The sequence below is a fragment of the Pyxicephalus adspersus genome, chromosome 2 (genome assembly GCF_032062135.1).
Source record: "Pyxicephalus adspersus chromosome 2, UCB_Pads_2.0, whole genome shotgun sequence".
NCBI classification, from domain to species: domain Eukaryota; kingdom Metazoa; phylum Chordata; class Amphibia; order Anura; family Pyxicephalidae; genus Pyxicephalus; species Pyxicephalus adspersus.
The window spans coordinates 143,567,881-143,585,848 of NC_092859.1; the positions used below are offsets into that span (position 1 = coordinate 143,567,881).

A 17,968-nucleotide genomic window follows, 5' to 3' on the forward strand; every position below is an offset into this window, starting at 1 on the left:
ATCCATTCCAGGTTTGGTGGATCATCCAGCTTCACTGATGAAACTGTCTCCAGCCTTGGAAAGTTTTATTAAGTCAGGCCCATTTTGTCTTTATGTGCTGTTTAATAATATCTTTTTTTTAATGCCAACATATGCAGTGCTGTAGAATAAACAAGGGCTGCAGATGATCGACCTCCATACCTAACATGTACAAACAATGACGCTGGAGGAAAAGAGTATCCTGTCCAAGAGAGCTTTATTTGATTGGTGGAGTAGGGAACAGGTTGGATAAAAGGAACTATGGCTAATTATTGATGGTTAACAATAAGATGGGTAGGGGGTTTTGAGGAGGTGGATTTGAAGGCATTTTAAATGTGTAAAGGTAAGAACAGGTCTAATATGATGATGAGGATGAGGGAGGGAATTCTAAAGAGTAGTGGCAGCTCTAGAGAAGTCTGTGAGCTATGCTTGAAAAGAGGTTATGAAAGAGGAAGTCAAGTTTACCCAGCTTACTCTTGGAGTTACTGTTGGTGTTAATGTGAACAATTATGCATCCAATATATATTCTAATACAAAATAAAAGAAAAGAATATTTTACACATGTCTTAAATTTATTTTCTCATGAATCCATGGCTGACAAAATGCCAATCTAGATCAAAGTGTACAAGAGCTCCTTGATCACCCATTTCATTTAGATAGTCATTCTTGTTTGCTTCATACATGATTTGATAGGTCACTTGGATACTCCAAAATAAAGAAATATTCTAGGCGCTTTATACAGTTTTAATGGAGTTAAGAGTTGGACATTGACAATGCCATGAAGATTCATTTTCCCCGGCAGTCATGTTGATACTTCTCAGATAATTAATACTTTATTCCCCAGTGCTTAGGTTATGCAAAATTGTGTAAAAACACTGATGGGATCCTGAGAGAACACATGTGTTATGCTGCAGATTTATTTTTAAGTGCTGAAATGTCTATTAATAACAACATTTCCAAGTTTCCTCTTGGGGACAGAAAACATAAAGGATATAATATCAGTGCATTAGTCTGATTTATTTTTCTTGGAATACTCATACTATTGACTACAAAGAACCTTGAACCACACATCAAAACACCTTTTTCTACTTATCTGCACAATAATATAACTGACTCAGTCAAATTGTAGATACAACTAGCAACTGCCAGTCTGGTTTGGAAAAAAGACAAAAGCTGTTACATATCTTTACAAACTCATTGATAAGACATTATCTAGAACTGACTTTATTTGGCTACATTGGACCCCATACACAGGACATTTGAAACTGCACAGCAATCAGGCACACTCCTAATATTCCGAAGTGCATTGCACTCCAGAAAATAATCTAAAGGTCTACTGACACTGTAACATGTTCTACAAGAACAGGACCATCTTCTAAGGCCTATCCTATGAAAGAGTGACAACCATATTATAGAAAGTGGACTATTTCCTGACTGGTGAACATCTTTTTATCCATTTATATACAGTAATATAATTGATGCATCACATAAAGCCTGTATAATCCCTATCTCAAATATAAATACATAGTTGCACTTCTGGTTACCTTCTTTGACACAAATCAATCATTGAAATGTAGATATAGGCACAAACCAGTGCTTGCCCAAAGACGCAGTAAAAGCAACATTTGAGGCTTAGTTTTAACTGTAGGTAGAGTGTTATCTCGAAACAGCTGGTGTAGAAAAGTTCCCCACCTATTGTATTTTAAAGGGCAATGCTATATAACCTAAACTTTCAAGGACCAGCTAATAAACTCTAACCCATTCCACAAGGTAGGTATGCCTACTGTGAGCCATTCTATAACTTGCTGTCAAATAACTATTGCAACAATGTAAATATTTATAAAAAATGAAGTAAATTAGAAAATCATAAAAATACCCTTAGCTGATTTTGACAATGAGAAGAAACCCAATGTGTCTAATTATAAAATGGTTTGGAATAATTTGTTGTTTTAACAGTAATATAAAGTCAAAGTAACCTATTTGTATTCATAGACAATAATACTGTTAGTATTTTATCTTCAGTGAAATGATTGTCTTCATTTATCTTCTCTGTTGAGAAATAGAGAATATCATAAAAGCTTTTCTCAATTAGATTATACTATACCAGCTCATCAAATATTTCACATTCTTATTTTTTTCCTAATAGCACCGTTTTTATTCTAGCTTTGTATTATTGTGTTGCTAGTACTACTCTTTGTAGCAAGAAGGCGAACATCATCACAGTCGTATGTGCTAGGCTATCCAGAGATACACATCCTTAACTATATACTCCTAGGTATCCTATATAGTCTAATTCACCAAGACATCATTGCTTTTAACTTTTTTTGATCTTTTGGTCCACACGATTCTCCCAATAATACTTTTAAAATTCAGTTAGATCAGGGCAAATGTCTTTGAAATAATCCTTTGTACCATCATTTCTTATTTAGGAAAGTTAGGAAAGCAAAATTCTGTAATGGGATGACGCTATGTTGCCGATTCACATTCACCAACATTAAGTTTCAAAGCTCCCTGAAGATGAAGGTTTTTTAGAGCCTTAAATTCCAGTGGCATTGCATGTGGACCTGCTTGTGATGTATATCCATATTTCAGGCTGTCGTAGTAGTGATACTTCACAGGGTTTTGGTGGAGGTCTCGAGAGAAAGGCCAGAAGCCGTACAGGTAGATCCTGTTGCAGAACCGTGTAGCCAATGTGTACATTAAAATCCCGGTTGTAGGTCTCTTTATGTGCACTTTATTTGTCAACCAGTATCTAGAAGAGAAGAAGAACAAGTATGTTACAAAGACATTTCAAACTATTTGGCTTTGTACTTTAAATTACTTTTTCCCAGACAATGGACATGGACAGAAGACATGGACATGACAAGAGCATAGAACAAGCATCTACATGGTACTTCCTCAGTGTCTAGTTACATGCTGGGGGCATGGAGGAGATCAATCCAAACTTCTTAACTGCAGTAAAAAGAAACTCAGGTCACCAACCTGGCTGTGTTCTCTGTTACGGTGGAGTAAATCTCAGAATAGTTTTTTTTCTAGTATTTATATAGCTTTAACGACTGCTTAGATTTGACAAAAATAATTATTTGGGGATAAACAACGCCCTAAGTATATAGTGAGATATTTGAGGCATCACAAATTAGAAAAGAAAAAAAGTGAGAAAAAGTAAAATGCAATTTCTTTTAAAATTTTATAATAAAATAAACAATTTCATGCCAAAACATACATATTAAAACTATATAACACATCTGTAGAACTAGCAATTACTAGTACTAGGAGCAAAAGAGATTTGCCAAGATCCACCTATTAAAATAGTTTTCAAGCAGTCAGAACCATAGAAAGTCTTCCTTAGTTTCATAGAATCAAGGAGGTCTAGCAAGTAATTACATTCAACGCGTTTTGCGGTGATGAGGAAACTGCTTTCTCAGGAACATACAATATGTTCATGTACTTTACAGTAGGATTCATAATTCAAAATCTGCATTCACCAAACAGTGGCAGCCAAAGGTGTCAGGCCAGGTAAATCAAGGTAGATATGAAAAACGTGGTGCATAGATCACATAGTACTAATACTAGTTAACCATATGACATAACGAAGATCAGTGTTTCCCAACCTTTTTATAACATGGGGGGTCCCCTTGAAGTAAATTTCAGGTCTTCAGGAACCCCTGCTATAATTACTATATCCACAGATCACAGTATTTTGTGATAGTGTATAGTGTAGTGGTTAGTGGGAAGAAATGCCTCTTGCATTGCAGGCCAGTGGGAAGAATGTCCTTACAGATAGCCAAAAAGATCATTAGTATTAGTTAATCTGACCTGAGAGGCACTAAATGCTCATTGCTCAAGGAACCCCAAGCAACCTCTGAATGAAACCTAAGGTTCCAGTGTTAAGAAACACAGCCATAGAGAGATCTTAGGTCCAGATAGGAACCTGATCCACATCTTGCGAACCAGAACTGTGACTGCTTAGATTTGCTATACAGAGCTTTACTACTGCTTGTACCTGACACGGAGACTTACAACGTGAAAGATAAATAATGAAGCCTAATACAATACCAATGAACAGGGGAATAGGCCGACATACTGTATGTAAGCAGCAAATATGTCTCTACACATATACTATACTATAAAAACAATGCACAGATACTAGGGCTAATTGGTAAGATTTTTTCTATTACTTCCAAAAATAATTAAAAGCTATACAAAACCCATAGCTCAAGGAGAGAAAAAAAAAATCAATAATGACTGCAAATTTCCATATGTGAACCACAGGAGACTCGTGTTTTTGTAGAAAATAAATTGACGTATTTTTAAAAAAATAAGAGTTGATTGTACAGCCAATATTTCTAAATCACTATAAAACTGATACTTTCATACTACACTTGTTATAAACACAGGTCTTCTTTACAAATAGTAACACAGGACACCATTCAAAGGATATCGTCTTGTTGCTCATATCAACACTTGTTCCATTGATATGAGCCTTCAGACATCCATTACCTACTAAGGTCAATGGATGGTGTTACTGCTCACATATCCTAAACTCTTCCTGCACCATACTACTTCCTGTTATTTTAGGTTCCTCATCTGATGTCCATATGAAGGCTTAATTCTAATTTGCTTCTTCAGAATGTGCTGTGAAATAATTTTTTCCTGCTTGTACAACAGATCTATGTGATGATAAGGCCAGATCTGAATAAGGGAAATGTATGCCAACCTAAAAATGTGAGTCTTATTCGTGTCTTAATTGAACTTGTCACATGTGGCACACCATTATATTATTGGAGAGCAGAGTAATGCAAAGTAGCTCTTTCTTTTACTGTTTAAATTAACAATGACATTGTCTATAATCGGCACTGAAATATCAGCAGTTTTTGCAGCTGGTTTTTCGATCTCCAGAACCTTTTAGCCATTAACACTACTCTCTATATTGGTACTGGTAAAAATGGCTGCCTGACATTCAGTTTTCTAATACAGTACTGGACAGTCTTAACAGAGACTTTTTTGCCTATGTAATTGGTGAGCCGCTTCATGAACAAGTGCATTCATTACCAAAATGAAGGAACACATTTTCTTTTAGAAGCCTCCTGGCTCCTTGTGTCACAGCTTGGCCAACAGATTATAATATTCTTCCTGGTCAGTGTCATCTAACCAAGAAGACTTAGGACATCTTGGAAATGCGGGGTGTTGGAGAATTTTGTTGGAAACAATCTATTGTGATCACCGGAACAATAAAAGAACGAGCGCTGTGCACACTTGGAGAGGGGAGGGTGGAAGATTAATGAGTGCCACTCCAAAAAAAAATTAAACAGTTGTTCCAGATTGGTTGTTCGTCAATTTGTCATAGCTGTTCATCTCAGGCAATCATTTTCTCATATGTGTATGTAGCTTAAGAAGGCGTCATTAATGTGACAGAATTTATATTGTAATGATGAAGAGAATGATGTTGACATTGTATTGTTTGAGGATTGCCTATTGGTGGAGAAGAGTCAACTTTGAGAATTCTGCAATCACATAACTGGTCTAATGATATCTGGAAATGATAGGTAAAAAAAAACATAAAACCTTTGGAACCCTTTAAAATGATGGTGAGTGACTGGTAGTTAGAAAAAATTGCCCAGGTCATTCAGATTTATTTTCCCATTTTAGTAGTTTGGCACAGTATGGTTATGTCCTCCATGAATTTGGTATTGGGTTTAGTTTTTGTAATCATGGCACCAAGAGTTCTTTTTTCACTTTTTAGGTACTACCAGGTAAAGTAAGCTTTCCTTCAATCCACCCGCGCCATCTTACTTCATTTTTCTCAGATACTAATATAGTATAAAAATGATGACTTGCCTCAAAAATGTTAAATAAAAACTCTTTCATCAATCTCCCTTTTCTTAGCTTTTCCCTCCTGGTCACCATAGAGACACAAAGTGAGCCTTTCATGTGCTACAGACCAGTAGCTGGCTAGAACAATTAATTAATTTTGCATAATCAAATGGAGGTGTGAAAATCTATATGCTTGAACCTTGCTTGCTTTATTTTTTTTTTATTAGTCTCCAAAATGACTAAAAAAAATAATTCTTCTACTGGCTAAGAAAGCCCACACAGGAAAATGATTTACTTTGTCAAATAAAGTTCAATACTGCATGTTTAGAGCACTGAAAAAAAAAATTATATTTTATACAGCATTTCTCAACAAAGTGACTTTTTTGTGAATCTAGAAAGCATTATGTGGACCATATACTGGGCAGTAGGGGAAACATAAACAGTAGGGGAAGGAGATGACTTTAGGGGGAGCAGAAAAATCATTTTTTATGTTACCTCTTCTTTGTTTTTGTTTATGTAACATGGTAAAAATCATATTTTTTTCTACATGTAATATTATTAATGCCTTAGTTCTGACAAATGTGAGCCAGAGTGGATTCCAGGCTGAGAGAGAGCCAGCGGGTTCTAGGCTAAGGGAGAGCCAGACTGGATTCCAGGCTGAGAGAGAACCAGAGGATTTCAGCCTGAGTGAGAGCCAGAGTGGATTCCAGACTGAGAGAGAGCCAGTGGGTTCCAGGCTGAGAAAGAGCCAGAGTGTATTCCAGGCTGAGAGAAAGCCAGAGGGTTTCAGGCTGACAGAGAACCAGAGTGGATTCCAGGCTAAGAGAGAGCCAGAGTGTTCCAGGAAAGCCAGCAGCCAAACAGTACCACAAAACTGTGAGGGGAACAGTACTGGCATAGTGTATGTGTTAATAAGAGAGGGCACCTAAGTGAGGTAGCCAGAGGCCCAGCCGGGCTACTGTTTATTGTTTTTGTTGTAAAGTGCTGGGGAGTATACTGTAACACTTGCCTAAACAAATAAAAGCTGCTGTTATTTTGGACTTTTGGAGTCTGCTGCTTCTAATCTGCCCTGTAAGCATCCCGTTACAATGAACATCCCCCAGTGATCTATCACAATCAGAAAAAACAATGATGACGCTCCAAGTTTGCTAACCTCTAAACCAATTAAGTTTCATTTTATTATAACATCATTTTAAAAAATCAATATATTAATAATTATTAAAGATAAATGCTAATCGCATGCTCTGAATTAGTGTCCTTTTCAGGCTTTGTATGTATGTATTTAAAATTACAGCTTTTTTTTACATCTTTTCTTCTTACGTAAAGCTCTACATTTTGTCACAATGAAATAGCCAGGACTTCTTGTACTCTATTACATTTTGTGACAACCGTGATTTATTTCATCACGCATTTTAGGCAGCTTAGCTGTCATATTCGGTAAGTGTTAGTTTCATTATAAACAGCAATGTCCTACTTGTTATGAAGTGATTCCAGCAGTGCCCTCACCATGTTATCTCTAATTATGTTATCTGTAATTCCTTACAAAACATAAATAGATCTTGTTTAATTCCCTGTCTAGTGTACTCCACGGACATGACATATTTGATCCCTGACTGATTGCTTATTAAATATTTATTTTCACAGGTCACTGCTTTGGCATTGTCTTCTGTTATTAGATCATCAGGGTGGCTTACGTACTTGTATCTGTTTGCCATGCCAAGCCCAGAGCTTGTGTACAATGCTTTTATTCTGTAATAAAGATTCATTCCCATATGTACACAACTTTATCTCCAAAGAAATGGCAGGTGACAATAATCTGCTATAATCAGTGTCACAAGGAGCCTTGGGCAGATGTAATATAAATTTGTTGCAAACAGAGAAAATGTCAATCACATTCATCTTATCTGACAAATCCTTAATGACGGATAATTTACAAATGGTAACTGGGGCTGGTGTAAACCATTTTCCTGTCTTCGATGAGCACGATATTGGTGCCATAAAGTAACATTTACTATTTTGGTAAATTATATGCAATAAAATACATATTATCGTTCTTTTAGTATTACATCTAGCACTTAAAGTAAAACACCAGTTATGAACCTGACAGGAAGAACATTTCCTTATAAAAATCGTTTTTTTATTTTTATTTTTTTTTTTATGACAGGCAAATAGCCAACAAAAATATCTTTGCTTTTCTAATTCTTTCTATTAAAACAGCACTTAGCACCCTGACAGGTCCTTCCAATAGCTGAAAAAATAATTGAAATATTTGGAGAAATTTAAGGACTTTGTTGTACTGTGGAGTAATTCGTTCTCAAATATCCTCACAAATTGCTCGAGAGGTCAGGGAGTGTGTGTGTAAGGCCCTGGTCCAGCAGCAGTACTCTCCAAACGCCAGTCCCCCAATCTAATGCCGCACTCTTCACCTATAGAAAGCACCCACTCAGCCTTTGGAGATTGGTTGAGTTTCCCAGAACATGGTTGCCCCTGGAACTTAGTGTACAAAGGATAGTGTCTGGGGAAGGACTAGCAGAGGACCAGGAGCCCAAAGATAAATCAGTACTAAGATTCCAACAGAGACAAGTCCAGAATACAGAGCCAGAGATCATTCACAGGTAATCTGTCCACCAGATGATAAACACAAGGGAAAGACAAGCAGAGCTGGGGTGAAACCAGGCAGCACAAGCTCACAGGGTCAGCAACAGTAAATCAGATGAATTCACACACCAGCAGTAAGTAATCCTAGTTTAACGTTACAACAGGCACTGGTGACTGGGAACTAATCTGCCTATAAAATCTCTTTCAGCTGTGCAAAACCTTCAAGTATGTGCTAGGGATGCCAATAAAATACATTAGGCTGCACAGCTAAAGGGAGGCCAGGGATGTTGCTATTCCTTTATTCTCCTTGATGCTGCAAGTGACATTATTGGTCAAAATAAGATGTGTGGGATACTGCGGTGATGAACTGCATGGAATTTCCATCCAAATAAGTGTTTTCTATGTCCATAGGGTTTAATATCTGGGATATGTTAATTTCCTTGGGGATTGAACTTGATTGACACATGTCTTTTTTCAACCTGACTTACTATGTAACTATGTCTTGTTCTGCAATTACAAGAGGCTTCGGCCATTATACCACAACTAACAACTAGTGTTGGTTGAATATCTTACTATTCGATTCGATGTCAAATTTGAATACCATTAAAGTCAATGGGGGAAAAATTCGGGTTAATTTTCGGGACTGTGTAGAACTGCAAGACATCTGACAGCTCCACTCTCCTGATTGTGTTTGCAGCCCTTTACTAGTTGTATGTGTTCTTGGATAGAGAAACTCTATCCAGGAATAGGGATGAGCGCCTAGAGGATGAGCCTCTGGCATTCTCGCGAAAATTTCCTTCAACTTTTATTGGTTCCGAGAAATTTCCTCCATTTCGCGAAACTATCAGAAAATCAAGGAATTTATAACAGGAGGATTCACAGAGGGTTCACAGGATTCCCTGGGAATCCTCCTGTTTGCCAACTTCTAGTGCACACTGTTTCCAATAAATGCGGCCACAGCTGCATTCATTGAGAAGATCCCCGGCACTAGAGGCTATATGGGGACAAGTCTCCCCATTCATTCACCTCTAGTGCTCTGTGATTGGCTGGGGAAAGGAAAATCCTGATGAGGCTTGAGCTGTCATAAGGGTTTACCTTTCCTCAGCCAATCACAGAGCACCAGAGGTGATGAATGGGGAGACTTTTCCCCATTTAACTTCTAGTGCCTGGGGATCCCACACTGACAGGAGGATTCCAATGGCTGTGCAGCTGTGGGAATCATCCTGTCATTGTGGGATAACCTGTAAAAAAAATAAAAGTTAGTTACACAAGTCACACACATTCATAAAATTACTTTAACATTAAAGCCTCTTTTTTAACACATTTTTTACACACAAATTTGCACGTTTTTCCGTGTTTTTCGGGTTGGGTCTATCCGAATTCGAACAGCCATATTTGGGTCAAATATAAGGACAACCCGAATTTGAACACCAACACTACTAACAACGCCATGCTTCAGTTTTATAAGTAGCAAATGTGCTAAATTAATTTAAGATTAGAGAATGGCTCTACAAATGCACATTTAGACTAGAAATGAGTATCTTTCATTTAGTCAAAAAGAGACAAATAGAGCTGCTTGTATGACGGAGTGGTTATAAAACGTCCTCCACAAACATTTGAAGAATACTGCTATTTAATGATATATATTCCAAATTTGCACACTGATACAGGCAACATGTAGACACAGCTGATCATTAAGAATTAGGTTCAGTTTTGGGTATACTTTATTTTAAACTTTAATCTAACATCTTTAAAGTTGGTCTCTCCTGATGAACCTTGGTCGATTCAACCAAAACTAACTTGTAACTTATAATGTAGTGTATGGTCTTTAAAATACTCCAGCAGGGTATAATGGACAATAATATGATATGGAATCCCAGGACTCTCAATGTTTTGGGAAAGCGTGGAGTGTGCTATGGTACAAGAAGTAGAGGGGGTCTGATACCCGCTGCCCACCCTTTTCATTGTCACCAAGGCTTTATGCATGAAGTGGGCTCTGTTTAAATTTAAAAGGAAATCTCAAAATCTCATGCTTGTCTGTTTAATTAAACAAAATATGTACAGTATCCACCAGGTATGTGTATCTTCAAAGTTGCCATTTAAGCCAAAATAAAATTCCCTAACCCTGCTGAATGTGGGTAATAAAAACATTGCCTTAGTACATGTCCCCCACAGCAGCCTATATGCCATCTTACCCAATGATAGTAGTTTGCCTGTAAGATTTAATGTCAATATCGGCAAAGAACTGAACCTGGTAGGTTTTATTTTTTTTTTTTACTATTTACAGTTGCATAGGGAATGGATATAGACACCTTTTCATATGTGTAAAAAAATTGTCTGGGCAACAAGCAGTATTTTTCATGACATTTCAAGAATGAGGTATTCATGATACATTTTTTAATACATTTATTCCTGTTCTGTCTTACATATTAAAGTTTGCCTTGACAGTAGAAAATTATGTTAACATTTTTAAAAAATATATGTCATTACATTTTGCTTCCTGTCTTCTCTTTGTTAATTTTGCACTCTTTCTCTCTTTCTATATTATTTCTTCTTTACCCATTAAGAATGTGTTACTCATAGACGAAACCTGTGATGCAATCATTGACCTACAGTGGAAATCCTCTGTCAAATCCATCAATAAAACATGTTGTTATACCTGACATAGAAAGTAGAAGATGGATAGAACACATCTCCAGTAAATATTTATCTTTATGTCCAAAGTGTCAACCACATAGGAGATCATCCTAATAATTCCTGTCTTACCAAAGCCCGCTGCCTTGGAGAGTTTACACCATTATTATTATTTAATATTATTAAACAGTATTTATATGGCGTCAACATATTATGCAGTGCTGTACATTACATCAATTATTATGTGTGATACAAAAATATACCCAAGAAGAGTTGGCTAATTTGGGAAGACCTGTGAGCAGGTGCATCATAGATAAACCAATCACAACTTTCTAGAGAAATAGGACCATACAGAAGCATCTTCTAATACAAGATCTTCATAGTGTATGTGTTCTTGAAATTACTTAGGTAAATAACTGGCTCTGGCAGCACAGAATGAAATCAGGAAAACCAGCAGCTGCTGCAAAATAAATTTAATTTAATTAAAGCTATAGCGAATGCAAAGGACTGAAACAGACTAACTCTTACAGGCAGTAAAGCTCTAAATGGACATCTGTAGTGTACTGTGCCTTTCAAACACTGGTGGCAAAATACAATATAGTTGAGCTTATTTTCACAGTTCCAAGTAATAGCTGGCATCACCTAGTAGGTACCCTGCAAGACTAGACAAGCTGTTAGAAGATGACTTGTGCAATGATTTCACACAATTTACACCATAGGGTGTCTTTCACAGTGACAAAAATCTGTAGTATACAAATGGCTCCCAAATGAGCATATCACAATATACAAGTAAAGCTAACAATGCATAGGCACAGCGGATATAGATGAAACAGAAATACAAGGTGTTAAGGGAAATAATTATAAAATGTACCTAAACACAATGTGGGTCAATAAAAAGAACAGAGCCCCCAGTTTTTGTATATACATACACTAGAACCATGCCATGCAAGTCAACTGGGTCAAAAGAGTGGAACCGAGTTCTGTAAATGTAACATATAAATTAGAACCAGGAGTGCATCGGAACTTAAAAGGTGAAGATGTGCTGTTATAGGTCCAAGAGACTAAAGCTGGACAGCCCTGGACTAAGCAGTACCCTAAAAAACGTGACTGCACAACCTTACATGTACACAGCATGATTCATGTAATTGGAGATCACCAAGGAAGATGGTGCTGGTGCTGCAAGGGATCACCTACTGTACCTCCTAACTCACCATCCTCAGGTTTGCTAGTCTTTGTGTTTGCTTTGTGGAAAAAATCAATATGGTTTATCCCAATCATTAACCTTCGATAGAATAGAATTGGGTGTTGTAATAGCAACCAACCCCTTGTTCCAAAAGCCCCTTAGGGGGTAGGTGTGGGCGTGTATGGTCCAAAAATTTGCACTGGAAATCATAGAAATGTAGCTACTCAGCCGTTAATACCCTAATCAAAAATGATCATTTTACTTGACGCGGGTAGCCCGGACCTTCTAGCCCATCCCTTATAAACACCATTGTCATAACTACCTTCTACTACCAAAGGGCCTCTCACTATCGTCCAGCCCCTTTTAACATCTCCCATTCCTAATCTCCTCCTCTCCCACGTTGTACACTAGCCCAGCCCCCTCTGGCAACACTACCCTTTTTCTTAACCCCTTAAAAGCTCTGGGCTAGGCCTAGCACCCGGTCATGTAGGCACTGCGCCTAATTCTTACGGCTACGTGCCTCTCTTTTGCAGTGTGGAGTAGCCCTACCGCAAGAGTAGTTTAGTTTATTTTCCTGAAGTTCAGCTACAAAGAGCAATGTTTTATAAGGGAATGAAACCACTAATGGTAAATGTGAAATCATATTGCTATCTCATTATGATTTACACAGAAAAATGTTCAAATTTACATCAATCCTTTTTTTGTAACATTATTATGTAGTGTACTATTGTGCTTTGACATATATTATTATTAGAAATTTAATAAAATATAATATCAATGAATTAAGGGTAAAAGAAGATTTCTTAGAGAACAAAGCTTGTTCTGTGAATAGATTCACTTGTACCACCCTACTCAACAGTACAAAGGTTCTGTAAGTAATAAACTGATATTCAGAGTCACTTGTACTTTAAGACCTTTGTATATCCCATTATTAGAACTATTGACCTAGTGCGCTCCTGTAATGTCATTTGTCAAAGGAGGTATTGCTTCCCTACCACTCTGTTGTGGTGTGAACTGTCTCCTTTGACATGTTCTTCTAAGCCATGCTGAGATGTGGCAGGTGCATAGGAAAACTCTGATCGGTATTTTTAGAGTCATGACACTAAAGACTAATATACGGCTTTCTTTATGCTTTGTTCAGCTTCCTGGAGATAAGACTTTGAGAACAGTGACCCAATTATATAAACAACCAACTTTTAGCAGTCTATAGTGCTACCAACAGTTTAGAGATCTCCTGATGCAAGGCCAGTGTGAATCCCATTATCTGCAGGAGATAGGGGTGAGACCACAGTGCCAGGATTATGAAAATAGTTGTTTAAAGGAGCTTATTACACTAGAGCAGTTGCAGAGATGAAATGCATGTCAGCTAAAGGATTTTATTTCTTTATTTTTGCAGCTATTGGAATAAATAACTTCACTTTTACAGCGTGCTAAGACCTCAGCTAATGTTCTTCAATCCTTCTGTAGTCCCCTGCCAATGCACACATTTAGGTACGTAGCAAAGAAAAGCACAAAAATCAAACAATTGCTGACCTGTAGAGCTAGCACTAAAGCCATTTAACTCTGCAATCCTCCGATTCATGGCCTTTAATTTGCATACTCTATACTTAGAACTATTTATGAGTCTTATTCACGGTGAACATTACATGTGACAACATTCATGCCTACAACCTATACTTCAGATTACTTACATTTCGGGATTCAGTTCCATTATTCTTTGTGTTCCAGAAGAGAAATGTGGTTTAAATTATACACTTTAGCTATATTTTGAATAACATTAGCTTTCTTTGCAAGCCCAAGAGACCGGTTACATGGATTTACTAAGCCATGTAAGGACTTCTATAGAATATAATGTTCGGTATCTGTGCAGGAAAAGTCTTTGCTTATTTATCAAGCCACGCTCCCTGCAGCAGCACCAGTTGGCAGTTTTACTGTCATAATGTCTTATTTCAAACAATGAGTGGTAAATGGGAGAAGCCATAGCAACTAAACAGAAATCAGCTTTTATTAAGCTAAAATATGACTGGCTGCAGTATACATTCTGCCATTGCTTCTTACTCTATTGTAATTAGAGGTTTAGCTTTAGGGGCTTATTAAATCAGTTGTGTAGCACCAGCTAAGCACCAAAAAGTGTACAAAGATGCATAGCATGCATGCACATCATGGTAGCTTTACCTCTGGGTGTAAATTGTGTTTTTATTGAAAACCTTACAAACACGTAAAAATATATATATACTAGAAGAATAATATGTATGAAAATATTTATGGAATTACACCAGTTCTAGTTTATTTTTATTGTAGTTGGAAGTGGTTGTCACGGTATCTTCGGTGACTGAAGTTTGAGGATCTGTCAGACAAGCTGCATGTGAGGTTATCTGACAGTCTGTTTTTTACTTGTTTCTGTGTTGTTGTTTGTAATGACTACTCCCCGTGTATCAAGTGCAGTTGGTGGTCATTACTGCTCCTCCATTTAGTCTGGCCTCACACTTCATGATTTGCGGTTGATATTTACTGCTGGGATGTGAAGAGCTGGTGTGTTGTGCCATCCTGTTCCTGCTTATATATCTGCTATTAAGATAAGTTGAATTACTTTTGGTGTTTTGGTGTTTTGTTGTTCTTTTGTTGTTTACTAGGCCTCAGGGAGACACTGGGTCTTTCATAAGGGAAGGAACCAGTAGTCTCAAGCCAGTCACTACTCCTAGGGCTATACAGGGCTAGTAAGGCCTAGGTTCCTGTGTATGAGTATTCCCACCATCAGGGGATACTCATACTGTTAGGAGTTAAGGCTAGGTTAGGGTGTCTGCAAGGGGTGACCATTCCCTTTTCCCTAGCCATTGGAGGCCTAGTACTGAGTATAACCTTTCCCTCCCCTCCCTGTTATCCGTGACAGTGGTTTTATTAAAATTTCTTTTAACTTCAAGCGGAAATAAACTCTCTGTGGGTGGGCGAGCTCGGCTGATATAGCTTGCTGTAAATGTGAAAAAAAAAGAGGGCCAATGTCATGGGCATGCGTGAGATTAGCATCCTAATACAGGAAAAAGCCCCTTATTCACGTGCCCGTAGGAGCAGCCAGAAGCCTCTTGGGATGCATGACGTGGGTATCCCAGGAGACTTTGTGCTCCAATTCTGTCTACGGTGGTTAAGACAGAAGAGGATGGGATTTAAAAAATTTACCATGCGAGAGTGCAAGCCGTGGAGAAAGCAAGAGTGGACCTACCCCTACTTAACTCTTGTAAATATTTTCAAAATCTATCCAGCAATCCAATGTGAAACGTTGGGCTCTAATTACAAAATGGGAATTTGGACATTACCTCAAATACATGGGCTTGGAAGATTCCGAGGAGGGAATGTTTGAGGGAGGTCTCAAGACTACTTGAGTCTAATTTTTGGGGCAGTGATATCCCCAATAGGACACAGACAGACAAATAAAAAATTGAACTGGCAGGGGATTTGACTCTTTTCCACTCTATCTAAATCACAAATATTATTTGGCAATAAATACACTTTAATATGTATAGCCTGGGAGTCAGTTTGTAAATGCCTTTTTGCATCCAAGCCAAAACTGAATTATTTTTAAATAGGAGCTGTACTCTGGAAGCCGTTTGAGAGTACCGGGGCATTGGAGTAGTCACCTACATTATCTGATCATTGCTTATTAGTGACTCACTATGTCTTGTTTTTGCACCATACATAGCAGTCACTGTCACATCACTCCATATCCAGATTTCGCAGGGATATCTTATGTACAGATAAAATGTTTTTATTTTTAGTTCAGATTCCCTCTTTTTACTCTGGTCAATGCTCAAATTCAGCTGGACAAAACAGGTGCCTACATCCCTATAAGACTCGCTTGCCAAGTACACATATTGCAATCCTGTACAGCCTATAAATGAGACCATGCAGCCATGATTTCCCCATTCAGTTTTCCCAAAGAGTTATGTTTAATTCAGCAGAGAAAGCTTTACTAAGTTTTTCTGATAAAAGAGAAAATTTATAGGCCTTCTGAGGGAAATTTCATTGCTAAAGTACCAGGGAAATATAAGCAGTCAGATCTGTAACACCACTCTAACTCATACCGGCTACTTAGCATAGACTGTGCTGTAGCCATGGCTCCTTTCTTTAGTTATGTTCAGCAGTAATTTACACTTAAACAAATATTAATAAAATTATTCTTACCCTCTGACTGCATGGAGGAGACGTAGAGATGGGTAGGCTGTGTGCACATTTATATGATGTTTAATAATAAGGTCATTCACCCACTCTACTCGTTCTTCACCCCCTTTGGCCATGAAAGCTGGTATCCACAAGATGCTTTCATTCAAGCTTTTTAGCCGTTGCAAAAATTTCTCTTTCCAGGTATCATTGACAAGGTCCTCAAAGGCACGCTGAACAACTGAAGGGTTCATTGTTACAAGATGGGTCTTTGTTCCAACGTCCTTGGCATATTCTTCAACGGGTGCAAGATTACATCTATAAAAAAAATTTGTGCAAAACTTGTAAAATGAAACAATTACAGGATAATCAACACTAAGACCTACATCATACTGATATGGAGGAAAAAGTGATCTCTGAAATTCTATGTATAACGGCTATCTAATCCTCCCATAGGATTCTGGTAGATCTTCCAAAGATGGCAATATACAACCACACCAAACCCTCCCCCTCCCACACAGGTTACAAAAATCCTCTGCGTGCACACAATGGGCCCGATTTAAATAAGGTTCTTTAAGGCTGGAAGAAGATAGGCTATCATGGCAAAACCCGTGTGATTCAGCAAACCTGAAATTAACTTCCTTAATCTTATGTTCTATTAATTGGAAAAAGGTTCTCTTATTCTTTATTTTCTCCAGTCTTGGAGAGCTTTAATAAACCAGGCCCTATGAGGCCCTGATGAATGAGAAGAAACACTCTTGACATAAGATTCACAACAATGAACAAGAAGAGGGTTGAAGACTGTAAACCTTCCTAAAATGAAAAGAAACACTGATACTTAGTAATATCACAATAGGTAAGTTTAAGAACAAGTTTTTGTATTTGCTAAATAATGGGTCTACTGAATATCTACATCTTGAAATTTAGTCAAGAAACCCTATATATCAGCCTTTTTTTTTACATTTTTCAACAAGGTGGACCTGTGATATAACTATAATTCCCAGGGAACCCCTGCTATAAATACTATATCCACAGCTCACAGTAAATTAGCATGGTGTTCATTAGGAAAAATTGCTGGCCAATAGGAAGAATGTCGCCCTTACAGATAGCTGAAACACTCAGTAGTGTCACTTAAACCTGCGGGGTCCAAATGACTCATTGTTCTCTTTACCTTCAGTAAAACGATTAGTAAATTCAGGCTTGTTCAGTTTGCAAAAAGACAACTAAGAGGTGATCTAATGTTATTCATATCGAAAAAAATGCTTAAAGCTTTGGTAATTAACGTTTTACTATCAGCATAGCACATTAAAACAGAAGATATTCATATGTCGTATTCCATGACAAATCCTAGAATAAGAGGATTATTCCTTATTTAAGGATTGTTAGTGGAGCCATGCAAATCATCCCCCTTTGCCCCATCAGCCATCCATCATGCTGATGCTAAGCTACTGGTGGAAAGTACAAATAGTCTAATATTAGAGCCATTTCTTTTTAAAGTCAATACCAATGTTTTAGGCTGTTTAGATGAAAACTGCTGTGTATGGAAACCATTGTTTTTATACCAACAAG

At 37.5% G+C, this 17,968-nt stretch overlaps 1 protein-coding gene across 1 annotated transcript in view; it reads right to left on the bottom strand.

Moving 5' to 3' along the window:
- Window positions 1-741: 741 nt before the first annotated feature.
- The window catches only part of ST8SIA2 (ST8 alpha-N-acetyl-neuraminide alpha-2,8-sialyltransferase 2), a 143,621-nt gene continuing 126,394 nt past the window's right edge, over window positions 742-17,968 (bottom strand). Inside the window, exons 5-6 of the mRNA XM_072402690.1 lie at window positions 16,424-16,717; window positions 742-2,770 (exon numbers count right to left, since the gene is read on the bottom strand). Of these exons, the coding sequence (XP_072258791.1) occupies window positions 2,485-2,770; window positions 16,424-16,717 (580 nt within the window). The 3' untranslated portion in view covers window positions 742-2,484. The remainder of the gene's footprint in view (window positions 2,771-16,423; window positions 16,718-17,968) is intronic.